The sequence below is a fragment of the Salvia hispanica genome, chromosome 3 (genome assembly GCF_029641045.1).
Source record: "Salvia hispanica isolate PSC_SH4W2 chromosome 3, Shi_PSC_v1, whole genome shotgun sequence".
Classification (NCBI taxonomy): Eukaryota; Viridiplantae; Streptophyta; class Magnoliopsida; order Lamiales; family Lamiaceae; genus Salvia; species Salvia hispanica.
Window position 1 is genome coordinate 33,701,767 of NC_142694.1, and position 14,788 is coordinate 33,716,554.

Below are 14,788 nucleotides of genomic sequence, written 5' to 3' on the forward strand. Positions count from 1 at the left end.
TTGCATTAGTTTATAGTTTAAAATGTTACTCATTTTCCTACTTTCAAGATTTTTATTTCGGTTTGGATTGCCAGAATAGAAATGAGAAAACGTGACGTATTCTGTTTAATATTAAAAAGGTAAATATATTGTTCGATCGTATACATTTTTTGCGTGTCCAAAGTATATATTCAACATTTTTATGTAAATAAAAACAAACATATTTGTTCGAATGGGAAGAAAATTAGTTATCACAACAAACAATTAATGATTTAGTATTGATGGTTTGATTTCAAAGATAGACATTTTTAAGGACATGAAAATGGACAGGCTAATATAGCTTATTAATATCTCGTTTGAGAAAAGGAAATTAATTTTATTTATCTAAACCATAGTCTAAGATTGCATGCGAACTTGGAAATTTGACAAATCAAACTAACCCGTGGCCAGCTGAAAATTAAAATTTGTGGATGCGCTTCAAATTAGATTAATTAATTAGGAGTTTGTCAAATTTTTACAGGTTTATTTAATTTGTTTTAAAGTAAGTAGACCTACCTAGTCTTCTTAAATATTATCATCAATCATCATCATCATCATCGAGAAATCTTATTATTTTCATCCAAAACTGTCGTTTTCCTCTAATATTCCACACAAGTTAGTTAGATTATGTCATTTGTTTTTTTCTTATACCTTATTTGTATTATTTATAGCTATAGTTTTAGTTTTTGAGTTTATGCATTATTAAAGTTGAGGAACATACAAGATATGATAAAGTCATATTATTTTTAGCTTCAAGCTTATGAATGAATAAAGTCTAAGTTATAAACTTAAGGTTCCCATTCGATAAACTTTTTCCACCCGTTTTATTCATTGTTGATCACAACTTGCATAAGATTAACGAGGCAATAGTCCACTATTTTATTCATTGTGGAATTCTAAAGTCCACTATTCAAAATAATAAAAGCAAGGATGTGAATTAATGAGGAAAAAAAAAATAGTATCAATCAACGGGGGAACTGGTTTGAAAACAATTCACCCTGCTTGAGACATTTAAAACTCAATATTTCAAATAAAGTCTAAAATCAATGAAGCAAAATCGACCTTATAAAATTAGAGCACTCCCAATGGTCCGGCGATAACACTCGGCGATTTTTCGCCGAAAATCGCCGGCCGTTGGGTGTGTTTCGGCGATAATTCGGCCCCGATTCATCGCCGAATCATTGGCGCCCACTGTAGGCGCGATTCGGCGATTTTTCGGCGTTTTTTTTTTTTTTTTTTTTTTTTGAGTTAGGGAGAAACCATTGGAGCAGTTGGCTAAAAGTTGGGGATAAATTTTGGTGCTGATGTGTGACGCTGATGTGGCAGGAGTTAAAGAGAAATAAAAGAGTTTTTAGAGAGAGCATTGGGAGTGCCCTTAGGAGTTTGACATTACCGTTTGGATTGAAGTTTTACTGCATTTCGGAAGCGGTCCCAATTAATCCCTTTTCTGAAATCCCCAATATCCCGCCATTGGGGTTTTAAGCAAAACCCTAAATCCCCAAACCATCACTCGTCCACACTTCCACCATCTGAATCCAATCAACTGCAGGTATGAGTTTCGCGGCGTTCAAGATGATGCATTGGGCAACCGGCATGGAGCACTGCGCCTCGGGTTTCATCACCCATTCCTCCGCAGATTCCACGCCCAAAATCCCTCCGATCACCGCCGACGACATCGACTCGGACTGGACCACCTCCTCCAAGCCTATTGGACCGGTTCCCAACCTCATTACTGCTGCCGCCAACGTTCTTGAAGTTTACATTGTAAGAATTCAGGAAGAGGCTTCTCCGTCCTTAGCTCACAAAGCTGCTGCCGAGCCCAAGGGTGGTGGAGCCGTCTTAGCTGGTATTTCCGGTGCCTCACTTGAGCTCGTTTGCCATTATAGGTTTCTTCTTTTCCTATTTCTAGTATTTACTTGAATTATGCCTTTTCTTTTGTCGTAAATAATTCAGCTGTGCAATGTTGAAAAGCTTTGTCGCACTTTTTTGCTAGGAGGATGCTCCAGGAAAATACTGTATTGCAGGGCATGTTGTATTGAGAAATTGTCCTCTTGATTTTAGTTTTCATCTTGGTTTGATGGCTTGCATAGCTATACTTTGTTTTTAATTAGTTAATATTATATGTGTTCAAATTGATGATTGGAGGAATTAGTTGAAATTTGTTGGAAATGTTTGAATGTTCGTAGGTAAAATTGAGAAATTTTTGTTTCCAACAATGTTACTAGCTCTCCCACTCTGCATGATAGAGTCTTAATATGAAGCTAATTTATCAAATACAACAAATGTACCATCATGATTACTTACTTTGTGTTCTATTACTTATTGTCTTTCACATTGTTTAAGATTGTATTAAGAAAGTAGTGGTTGTAGTTGAGCTTACATAACATCATCATCATTATCATACAATATGTAGCTATTTACTGGAGTAAATTTTGTTAATATTAGTAATGATTTTTTTGTTGCACCCACAATTTTTAAGAATGAGCGTCAGTTTCCTCGAGTAATTTGTTACAATGGAAAAACAATATTATTTGTTATTTCAGATGCTAATTCGATTTTGTTTAATGCCGTGTAGGTTGCATGGTAATGTGGAGTCATTGGGGGTGCTACCAAATGGAGCTACTGATGGTGGAAAGAGGAGAGACTCTATTATATTGACTTTTCGAGATGCAAAAATATCAGTTTTAGAGTTTGATGAATCAATATATGGGCTACGAACCAGGTGTGATGTAATCTTATTATTGCAAATTCCTATCCCACAGTTTGAAGGAACACAACACATTCTATGGTGCTATTGGTGGCACTCATATAGTCATATGCATATATAAGTAGCTCTTTACATTATTTGTGACAGGAAAAATAGGTCTTTGATATATTTTTATTTATATTGTTGCTATATTTCTTCAACATGAACTTGTGAACTCTAACCGCCTACAAGTTGAAATCCTGAGATACATAACAAACCTGAAGCTCTGGAGAGTAATTTCTGATTGTAAGTTGCAAATAGAATGAATGTCTGTTGTTACTAGTATGCCTCAACACGAACTATCATGAGAATGCAGTTTGGTGGTAATTTACTTATAGACACTTTTACTTCTTCTCGTCCAGTTCCATGCATTGTTTTGAGGGTTCTGACTGGATTCACTTGAGAAGAGGCAGAGAATTTTTCCCAAGAGGCCCACTAGTGAAAGTTGATCCATTGGGGAGGTGTGCTGCGGTGCTTGCATATGGATTACAAATGATAGTCCTCAAAGCAGCTGAGGTTTTGTAATTGATCTGTCTTTACTCTGTTACAGTTCTTTTGATATGAATATTTTGATTAATAGGAACACGGTATATATTTCTATTGCTACTACCAGATATTTATATTGTATAATGAACTATTTCGAATGTTGGGGATGATGAATGTTTGAGCCATGTGGATTATGCTGCTTTCAAGTAGTAACTTCTTATATCGTTTTTTTATTAAATTGTAAATTCAATTGTTGTACGTGATGTTAGGCTAGCACTGGTTTAACTGCACCTGCAGAGGACAGTACTTTCAGGGCAGCTGCTGCATCTCGAATTGAATCATCGTATATTGTTGGCTTACGAGATCTTGATATGAAGCATGTTAAAGATTTCATCTTCATCCATGGTAAGAATTCTGATTTGGTTTTTCTGGCATCCTATTTTAATAAAGGGTGGTTCAGAAAATCCAATATGGCTAAGTATATATTCTCAAATATTTGTGTATGCTTTTTGTTGCTATAGATTTCCTAATCATTGTAATTTCCTTACCCATACTTCACTGGAAAATTTTGATTGTATACCTCAGAATAGTCAATAAAAGGCATGCACCAGAACCAGATTGAGAATCAGCACTTTCTTATGGGCTACAGCACAAAAATTTCCTTTCTTATAACTGCCGATGTTTAATTGCTGATTTTAAAAAGGGCCTATAATGATTTTTTTTTTCTGTTCTGTATTTTTAATTGGGTGCTAATCTGATCTTTATCTTTCCAAGTTATAGGTTTCCCAATATATACTTGGTTTGATAGCTTTGATTTCTAAAATGACTGCATTATTCAATTCTATCAAGTGTGGTTTTCTAAAAGGCATACTGGCTATTACTTGTTTGGTTCTATTGACTTTCTCATCATTGCCGCTCCTTTTATCTCAAGTTTAAGTTGAGCTTATTGGTTACAGGGCAAAAAAACTAGTTTGGGAAGTCTTACGACATAGATCTTTTCTGTATATTTTCTTTGAGTAGGTGGAATTGTCAAAATCTTCTCTAATCTGGATAATTTGATGCTAGTGATAAAAAAAAATCTGTTTTATGCTTTAAGGTTGTAGTTACCAGATTTTGACCTTCTTCAGTTAAAATTTATAAGTTATAATTTAATGTGGTTGTGGATTAAATTAAGTGAGAGTGCAGTCTATAGACGACTCCAACTCAGTGAGACACTCTTGACCGCCAGCAACTAAGTGGTAATCAATTTATAATAAATGATTAAATTCTCAATTCAACTTCATAATTTTTTTGGGTACACCAAAGGCCTCTAATAGGAGGACTCTTCTGATTTGCTGTGAAGTAGTCTTACTTGTAGCCATTGCTTGGTCTAACCAGTGGTTCTACATAATCTTTTGTTTTTGCTTTTAGGTCCTTACTATCCTGATTATATTTCTCTAAGATTCAGGCAACTAATTTGTGATCTGTTCGTATATCTTTTCTCAGCAACTTCATTTCATTATGAACCTCAGCCAATTCCCAGCCACTCCTTTTTTTGAATGATTAAAAGCTATTTTTCAGGTTATATTGAGCCTGTTGTGGTAATTCTTCATGAACATGAGCTTACATGGGCGGGTCGGGTTGCTTGGAAACATCACACTTGTATGGTTTCAGCACTCAGCGTCAATACAACATTAAAGCAGCATCCGCTCATATGGTCAGCCATGGTCAGTGTTTTAAAATATGATCCTCTTATTTTACCTATAGGGTCTCATGTCATGTCTTAGGAATATTTTTTCTTTACGTGCTAACGTTGATAGCATATTTTTATGGTGTTAGAGGTTTACGTTATGATGCCTTGGTTTTCTTCTATTTGTACCTTTCTTAGGCATTGATAGATTACAAAGGAAGAACGTTGGAGTTTGTACACTAGCTTAAAGCTAACCACCCTCCAATTTCCAACCAATGTTAATCTGAACTAATTATTATATTTTTCTATATGATTTTCAGAATCTCCCTCATGATGCATACAAGCTTCTTGCAGTTCCTTCACCTATTGGTGGAGTTCTTGTAATTGGTGCGAATACAATTCATTATCATAGCCAGGTTTGCTCTTTTTGGCATTGCATCTTCGTAATCACCTGCTTTTCCATTCTTTTTGTCCTGCTCTATATCTGATGATGCTTAATTGATCAGTCTGCTTCATGTCACTTGGGGTTGAACAATTTTGCTGTTCCCGCAGATGGAAGGTGAAATTTCAGCTTCACTATTTATTTCTGCCCCTTCTTTTCTATATAATATGTGGAGAAGGATGTATTACCATTCAATATAATCTACCGATTTTTTAAGTTAGACCGTGCATGTATTATTAGACAAACTATTGGTTCATTGTTGATTTACATTAGGAATAAGTGCATCACAAAGCACGGTGCCACCTTTTAGGATAGGTTATACATTGTTCTTCTGTCCCGTTCCTAAAAAAAACTACTTATTTGTACATATAGGTTTGCTGGTTAATAACATAGTACTTACTGTTAATAACTTTGATTAGAATGTTTGATATCTCCACCTAGCCTTTATTACTAAGAAGTTGCATTATTTCTAATGTATATGCACTCCTCTTTCAGTCAAGAGATGCCTAGGTCTGGATTTACTACGGAGCTTGATGCCGCCACTGCGACATGGTTAACTAATGATGTTGCTGTGTTCTCCTCTAAATCTGGGGAGCTGCTTTTGCTTACTCTTGTTTATGATGGGAGGTTGGCGATTTATTACTCTCACTTGGTTCTCTTATTGGAGACATACGGAAGTGCTGTATTCATTTTGTTTAACTAAGTCAACCCTTGCATCTAATTTTGCATATTTTGTTCCTGACATGGGTGTTTAGATATTCTTTTGCTGACTTATCTGGCTCAACAATTTTATCTTATGCTCTATTAGTAGAGCATGTTACTGGGAATATCTGGAAATTTCTTTATGTTATGTTTATAGCTTTTCAAATATTGCCAAATTAAACCTCTGCAGATCTGGTTTGAAAGACTTCCTAGTGATGTGTTATCATTTTGGTTGAGAGTATGCAAAAATGAGATACTTAAACTTCAAGTGTAGAATATGATGTATAAATATGCCTGGGCTATGCATTGTTGGCTTGCCTTTGATTGTGTAAAAACTAGGCCGGTGACATTACTTATGTAGTCATATACTGTATATTTGATATGCTGTCCTATTCAATTCCGCAGAGTTGTTCAGAGGCTTGAACTGATGAAGTCAAGAGCTTCAGTCCTTACATCGGTCAGCCACATTAAGCTCATGTTATTGCACATTACCTGATGAACATCTGCAATGATAGATTTTTCATCAATTAAACTTGATTTTTTATAGGACATTACTACCATTGGAAGCACGTTTTTCTTCTTGGGCAGTCGGTTGGGTGATAGTCTGCTTGTACAGTACTATTCTGGAGTTGGAGCTCCAACACTAAGTCCTGGTGTAAAGGAAGAGGTTTGTCATTTTGACTGTTAGAACTCAGAATGAGTATATTTCAAGTTTGCTTTCTTAAAATAAGACTTGATCTTGAAATGCGGACTCTGTAAGTGCTGGCATAATATTAGCCATGGGGTTTGTAAGTCTCTAATTTTTTATGTATCTTAAGGCACAGTTAACTCAACATGGGCTGTGCATGTTCTCCTTATCTCTAGGTTGGGGATATTGAAAGTGATGCCCCGTCAATGAAGAGACTGCGGAGATCTCCTTCTGATGCATTGCAGGATTTGATTACCAGCGAGGAACTTACATTCTATGGCACAGGTCCAAACAATGCTCAAATAGCTCAGGTTAAACCATGATCTGCATTCTTTGCTGAACTCCATTGTGTTATTTTATTATGTTTTTTAAATGTGAAGTAGAACCACGCTCAAAGAGAACTGGCCTGTTTTTTCTTAAAACTAACCTTAAATTTTTAATTGTTTTAGCATCAAGAAATTTCTATACGTATCATATATTGCTTTGATATCAAGGTTGTGTCATTTATTCTCTGCTGGAGAAATGATTAAAGTTTGTGACAAACTGACAATAGTGCTTCATTAGGATCGTAGAAGATGCTTCTTCAGCTTATCTGTGATGTTTGTTTTTATAGTCATTGGTGCTCTATATAACATCAGCCTCTCTTTGTGAGCTTGAATTTTGTTTGGGAAAATGCTTTAAGCAGATTCTGAGAATCTTCTCAAAAGAGAGCCTAAAAATATACATTGCTTTGAATACGGCCCATATTTATAATTTATCTTATCAAAGATTTCAATCAGAAGGCTCAACAATTGCTTTGAGGATGAATGTAAAAACTAAACTTCACCAGACCACCTTGACTTGCGTTTATCGTTGTTGGATCTCTCATTGTAAGTTTGGGACCATAAGGTTTTCTTCACATTCTCCCCTAGGATTGATAAATTCCAAACATTGACAAGCCTTTTAAAATTCTAGCTGCTTTGAACTTTGCATCTTAGTTTCTTACTGAAGCGCAATCTTAATTGTAGAACAGCGATATTATGTTTATGGACTTGAGGTTGTACTCATCTCGAATGTGAAGTCATATGAATTAACTAGATGATATCCTGTGGTTTCCTATCTTGGGTTCTGTTTCTGTTGTAATTTGACCTCGATGAACTTGATTGGATGTCATGTCAGATCTCTCATAGTATGCTGATATATTTCATTCTAAGCTGCTGAATTGACATTTGGTTTTAATGCATTAATACTGAAATATATTTTAGATTTTTCTATTTTTTAAGAGATGAGTTGGTTATTTGGTTTTTGCAGAAAAACTTTACTTTTGCAGTACGGGATTCATTGCTTAATATTGGTCCACTAAAGGATTTCTCTTATGGTTTGAGAATTAATGGCGATCCAAATGCTACAGGAGTTGCGAAGCAAAGTAATTATGAACTGGTTAGTTGTAGCTTCATTCTTCAGTTTAAGTTGGCTTATCAGTTGATAACCAATGCATTGCTAAAAGTGTTGTCCTTATTTATTAAATTGTCCTTCATTGTTCAGAAATTTACAGTCCTTTGTTATCTGATATACAGTCCTTTGTCCTATCTAGGTATGCTGTTCTGGCCATGGAAAAAATGGTGCTCTCACAGTACTTCAAAAATCAATCCGCCCAGATACAATAACTCAAGTGTGTACACTTCCTTTTACTCACTACATGGGCTTTTTGCTGTGCTTCTTGCATAATTCTGGAAGATGTTATACCCTGCTGTCCTACACATGATTTTTCTAATGTCTAGTAGTAATATGAATGAATTATCTGTGAATAAGTCAGTATGTTTTTAGAACAGAGAATGACAAGTAAAAAATCATGTAGGTTGTGGTTATTCTTACATTGTTAGCTTGTCATGCGATGCCTTCAGTTTTATAAACTTAGTTTTCTATTGGTAAAACTATTAGGCTATGCACTTGTGGCCATTTATATAGTATATGAAATTCATTGCAATTGTCTTAAACTGTCAAATTAAGATAAAAAAAACATAAGAATATCTCTTCTTAGAATCTGTGAATGTCAAATTTCTATTTCGACATTGGAACTTAGTAGTTGGGATGTCAATCAGACCAAGCCCTTTTGTTTTATTAGCTAGATTAATATTCCTTATCTTCCCAGAAAACATATATATAAAGAAAATGCAAAACAAATAAATAAAATGTTTGATCTACACTTTGAAATTGTCCTTTTTGTAGGGTCTTAAATATTACAAATGCCCCCATGTGTATTTGGTCTCCATACATCTTTTTTCTATTAGGGTACTAAACGTAATGTCTTATGTATAAGTTGTATAATTAAATTAAGGCTGAGTAACTGTATTGAGAGCTTCTTACTTTCTTCTTTGCAGAATGCAAAGCTTTAAGAGAATTTTAGTTTCTCCTTGATTGTTTCATGAGTTTGTTTATACCTTGTTTCTGAAGGAATCATTACCTGGTTGCAAAGGAATTTGGACTGTCTACCACAAGAATTTGCGCAGTGACTCCTCTAAAGGAGTAGCTGACGAGGATGAATATCATGCATACTTGATTATTAGTTTGGAAAATCGTACAATGGTATGCTGTTGTTCACCTTTTCCTTCCGAAGAAGATACCATTTGGAAATTAATCACTATTTGTTGTATAAAACTCTTATTGCCTTGACCTGTTATTTTCTTACAGTTGTATTCTGTTCTTGTTTTACTCTACAGGTATTGCAAACTGCTAATAATCTTGAGGAGGTAACTGAAAATGTGGACTATTACGTCCAAGGAACTACAGTTGCTGCAGGAAATTTATTTGGAAGGTGTGTTTCTTAGTCTACCGATAAACCATCATATAACATCTTTCTGGTATGTGTGTGCGCGCATGTGTTATTGGGAAGGGGTTGGAGGTTCTGGAAGAAAATAGTCCTTTTCTGGAAGGGGGTGAAAAATGGTTCTGCTAAAGACTAAATTATGCAGGGGGTTCAAATTACTTATTGTCAGCTGTTTTTTAACAGCACACAAATATGCTTTATTAGGAGATTTGATAGTTCTCTTCTTTATAAGATTATGAGAGGGAGAGTGTTTTGGAACCTTGGTGCATCAAAAATTTCTGTGACATTAGTTTGAAAATCTTTCCTAGCTTTTGAATGCATGAATTCCTGCTTATGTAGAAAAAGTTTATCTTAGCACAATACCTTGATGAAAATTCTAAGAAGTGACTATGTTTCATGCTAATATTCAAACAGACGTCGAGTTATTCAAGTATTTGCTCGTGGTGCTCGGATACTTGATGGTGCTTTTATGACTCAAGATTTGAGCTTAAAATCTTCCAATACAGAGATGAATGCAGCTTCTGATGGGGCAACTGTGTCCTCAGTTTCTATAGCTGATCCTTATGTGTTGCTGAGAATGACTGATGGAAGCATTCAGCTTCTTGTTGGAGGTATGTCTGGACAAAGTTTATAGAGTTGCAATTACTTGGCTGTGTTCGCTGTATGTACTTTGCTTTCAAGAATCTTTATTTCTATTTAAATATACAAAATGGAATTAAATTTGTATCCCTTGGAGATCAATCTTGCAGACCTAACATTCTAGTCTACAATCTATATACATGTATGCTTTGTTTTTCATAGAGACATTTATGGATAAAACACATATGTTTTGCTTATTTCCAAGCGTCATATGGTATACTTAACCTTTCCTGACGTGTTGGTTGATGATTCTTTTGTCCCAGATCCATATACCTGCTCCGTTTCAGTCATCAATCCACCAGTATCTGAAAACTCTGATAAGTTGGTATTAGCTTGCACTCTCTATCATGATAAAGGTCCTGAACCATGGATTCGTAAGACAAGTACTGATGCCTGGCTTTCTACTGGGATTGGTGAGGCTATCGATGGGGCTGATGGTTCAACACATGATCATGGTGACGTGTACTGCGTTCTATGCTATGACAATGGAGATTTGGAGATATTTGATGTACCTAACTTTAACAGTGTTTTCTTGGTCGATAAATTTGTATCTGGAAGGAGCCACATCTTAGATACATTTTTCCATGGCGCAGCGAAAAATCATATAAACCTCACAAACAAACATTCTGAAGATATTGGACAAGTCAGAAAAGAGGCCACTCACAATATAAAGGTGGTTGAGCTGTCTATGCAGAGATGGGATTCAGAGCATAACCGGCCATTCCTTTTAGGAATATTGTCTGATGGGACCATTCTTTGTTATCATGCTTACATTTACGAAGTTTCAGATAATGCTTCCAAGACTGAGGGTGTCGTTTCTTCTCAGAACTCCGTTAATCTTAGCAATACGAATGCATCTAGGCTTAGAAATTTACGATTCGTTCGTGTCCCCTTGGACACATATGCGAAAGAAGAGACACCATCTGGAGTCTGCTCACAACGCATCACTGTTTTCAAGAATGTTGGTGGTCTACAAGGTTTTTTTCTTTCTGGCTCAAGGCCAATGTGGTTTATGATGTTTCGAGAGCGGCTTCGGATGCACCCACAGGTTAGTTTGATTCAATTACTAAGCAACTATTCTTATAGCATTTTGTTGTAATACTAGAATATTCATATTCCAGTTTTCCAGTAATTAATGAGCTCGTTAATCACTATTACCATTTTCTGTTTAAGGGGTGTGATGGACCTATAGTAGCCTTCACCGTTCTTCACAATGTTAACTGCAACCATGGGTTTATATGTATAACTTCAGAGGTTAGCTTTCTAATTATGTAATTCTGCCGGAACCTTGTTTGCTATGTCAACGAGCAATGCATAATCTCCCTTTTTTCAGGGTGCTCTGAAAATATGCCAGCTTCCAGCTTTATCATATGACAATTATTGGCCTGTACAAAAGGTGCATGTCCATCAGTTCTCGATTTTCTCTTCTCCACAAGTCAATTTGTATGCTATTGGTCATATGTGCCTAATTTGCTCATGCGAGTTGCTTTTCTTTGTGTTTTGTATGGGTGCCTTTGCTCTCTCTCCATTGGCTATTGGGAGTGCTGGCAGATTGGGCTGAAGGGGACTCCACATCAAGTTACCTATTTTGCAGAGAAGAACTTGTACCCTGTTATAGTTTCTGTTCCAGTAAGGGCAATCTCTATCATGCAGTCTTTTTCTTTAGTGTATCAGCAATCAGTTTCGTATAGCACATAAACTTATTGAATATTTAAATCTGTTTCCATGAGTACTTACGTGACCCCATTCTGCCTCTCCATATTGCGATTACCAAATGATAATAAGATATAAAGTTAAAGCTGGGTTAACTAACCATTCTTTTGAATTTTCATGTAGGTGCTCAAGCCACTTAATCAAGTGCTCTCATCTCTTGTTGATCAAGAAGTCGGAAACCAGTTTGAGCATGATAATATTAATATGGAGGGGACATATCCCATGGAAGAATTTGAGGTTCGGATTATGGAACCAGAGAAAATAAATGGCCCCTGGCAGACTAGGGCTACTATTCCTATGCAAAGTTCTGAACACGCTCTTACTGTGCGAGTGGTGACGTTATTTGTAAGCTCAACTTCACATATTTTGCTGCTTCATTGGACATTTGACATTGTTGTTTTCTCCATTTTTGTCCTGTGCTATGTGGTCTTTCCATTTTCTTTATGAAGATGGTCAGATATCTGTGGAATTTTCATAGTCCCTGTTGTGTTTATGTACTTTCAGAACACCACTGCACAAAGAAATGAGACACTTTTGGCAATTGGAACTGCTTATGTACAAGGAGAGGATGTTGCAGCAAGAGGACGCATTCTTTTATATTCTGTTGAAAGAATCTCAGACAATATACAGGTGAAAGTAGCTTGTGTTTTACTTTAGACTCTTTTAACTAATATGAGGGTTGTATGAGACTTATTCCAGAGTTTCAACCAGTCATATTGGTGTCTGATCTTGCCCTTTATATTTTTAATACTTCAATGCTTAACTTTATCCTAGTCTTTTCAGGTTACAGAAGTCTATTCCAAGGAGTTGAAGGGTGCTATATCAGCTCTTGCATCACTTCAAGGCCATTTACTACTTGCTTCAGGTCCTAAAATTATTCTGCACAAATGGACAGGCTCTGAGTTGAACGGTGTTGCCTTTCATGATGTTCCACCTCTCTATGTCGTTAGCTTAAACATCGTAAGCCCCTCTTTATTCTACATGAAACATGTGTATTTTAAATATGTTTGCTCCTTGACCCGAGGACGGATATAGATGCATAAACAGTGAAATCATAATTATATGGAAACAAATCTCACTTGCTCTTCAATCTATGCTTTGGTCCAAGCAATTCTATCATGTGCATTTTGCTATACAGAGAGAGATAGGTTAATGGTTGCAGAGGCATGACTTGTCCTATTTATAATTGCTTTGTTCCCAACTGAACATCCTAGTCATTCTTGTTCAGTATGGACATCAAAATCTTAAATATTTTCAAGATTATTTTATCACTGAATATGGTGTTGCCAACATCCTCGAATTTCAATTGCAAGGAAGCTGAATGTTGCCAGTGTAAAATTTTCAGTTGATGCATCTTTGTCCAGTTGAGATAGCAGACAAGCTCTTTCAATTGCTTAGATTTTCATCTTTGTTAAGACTTGAATTGAAAAAGCTTATGGGTTGGGCGAGTTTTCCTAGGAAATCTATATTTAACTTTCAACTTAAAATGCTTTCTATCTTGTTAGTTGCAATCTGTTATACCCTATTTGGTTTGTATAAAACTGTATAAGAGATGCAGCAGTGTAGCTTCATTATGAACTTTCAAGTTTTTTTACTGGACTTGCTGTTAATCATAAAAATTGTGCAGGTTAAAAATTTTATTCTTCTTGGCGATATTCACAAAAGCATATATTTTCTTAGTTGGAAAGAGCAGGGCTCTCAACTCAATCTGTTGGCAAAAGATTTTGGGTCACTTGATTGTTTAGCAACTGAGTTTTTGATCGATGGAAGCACACTCAGCCTCACTGTTTCAGATGACCAGAAGAATGTTCAGGTTAGCACATTTGTGAACAAATAATGAAACATTTCGAGTGTGTTTTTTCCTTTTTAGGTTGCCTTTTGATTTCTATTTAATACTGTGTTTTATATGTGTATTAATTGCAAGTGAAGTATATTCTTCTTAGTTTAAAAAATATATGTATAAATATAGTGTTTCTTCTTTCTCTTTCTGAATATTTTGTAATATGCTCATAATAAATGGTTATATGTGATATCTGGTACCCTTTTTTGCAACATATAGATATTCTATTATGCTCCAAAAGTATCAGAGAGCTGGAAAGGACAGAAGCTTCTGTCAAGAGCTGAGTTTCATGTTGGTGCCCATATTACCAAATTTCTACGGTTGCAGCTTCTTCCCACATCTGCTGATCGAACTATGCCTGGCTCTGATAAGACAAACCGATTTGCCTTACTTTTTGGTACCCTGGAAGGCAGCATTGGCTGCATTGCACCTCTGGAGGAACTTACCTTTCGCCGTCTGCAGTCATTGCAGAAAAAGCTTGTAGATTCTGTCTGCCATGTCGCTGGACTAAATCCACGATCTTTCAGACACTTCCATTCGAATGGAAAGGCTCATCGCCCAGGTCCTGACAGCATTGTCGATTGTGAGCTGCTCGTGCAGTACGTATCTTACTCTTTCGCACACATCCTTAGCCTATTTTTCTCTCTACGAAATAAAAAGTTGCCCTTTTTGGCAGTTTCGAGATGCTGGCACTCGAAGATCAACTTGAAATCGCTAATCAGATCGGTACGACACGGATGCAGATCATGTCCAACTTGAATGACCTCAGTGTTGCCACAAGCTTCTTGTGAGCACTTCATGTTGAATACCTTGTGTGTTGAATAGTGGTCTTTAATCTTTATGTAATATGCTGAGGTTAGAACTTGACACTAATATTTCTCATTAAATTAGTCTCTTTCTTGTATTTGTAAATGAAAAATTAAAAGATTCTGATGCAAATATTCATTTATTAAATCTAATTGTAATAGTTATGTCATTAACCATCTCTTAAAGATTAAATTATGTGGAATTTAATGATTAAAAAACCAATTATAAGAGT

General features: G+C 35.8%; 1 protein-coding gene across 4 annotated transcripts; it reads left to right on the forward strand.

Annotated features, from left to right (window-relative positions):
- Nucleotides 1-1,445: 1,445 nt before the first annotated feature.
- Nucleotides 1,446-14,708, forward strand: CPSF160 (cleavage and polyadenylation specificity factor 160). 4 transcript variants are annotated; one of them, XM_089066801.1, is made up of 26 exons: nt 1,446-1,904; nt 2,594-2,740; nt 3,127-3,280; nt 3,520-3,655; nt 4,811-4,956; nt 5,240-5,335; nt 5,426-5,478; nt 5,857-5,988; nt 6,469-6,520; nt 6,611-6,730; nt 6,928-7,062; nt 8,042-8,170; nt 8,325-8,402; nt 9,185-9,316; nt 9,451-9,545; nt 9,972-10,168; nt 10,460-11,244; nt 11,370-11,450; nt 11,530-11,592; nt 11,748-11,825; nt 12,033-12,254; nt 12,414-12,539; nt 12,693-12,869; nt 13,537-13,722; nt 13,969-14,348; nt 14,426-14,708. In XM_089066801.1, exons 1-26 carry the CDS (start codon nt 1,570-1,572, stop codon nt 14,538-14,540), a joined length of 4,350 nt encoding a protein of 1,449 aa, XP_088922927.1. In that variant the 5' UTR covers nt 1,446-1,569; the 3' UTR covers nt 14,541-14,708. The 4 variants fall into 4 exon arrangements, with proteins under 4 accessions (XP_088922927.1, XP_088922928.1, XP_088922929.1 ...); XM_089066802.1 differs by having other exon boundaries at nt 1,736-1,864; XM_089066803.1 differs by lacking the exons at nt 1,446-1,904; nt 2,594-2,740 and adding an exon at nt 2,764-3,010.
- The last annotated feature ends 80 nt before the right edge of the window (nt 14,709-14,788 follow it).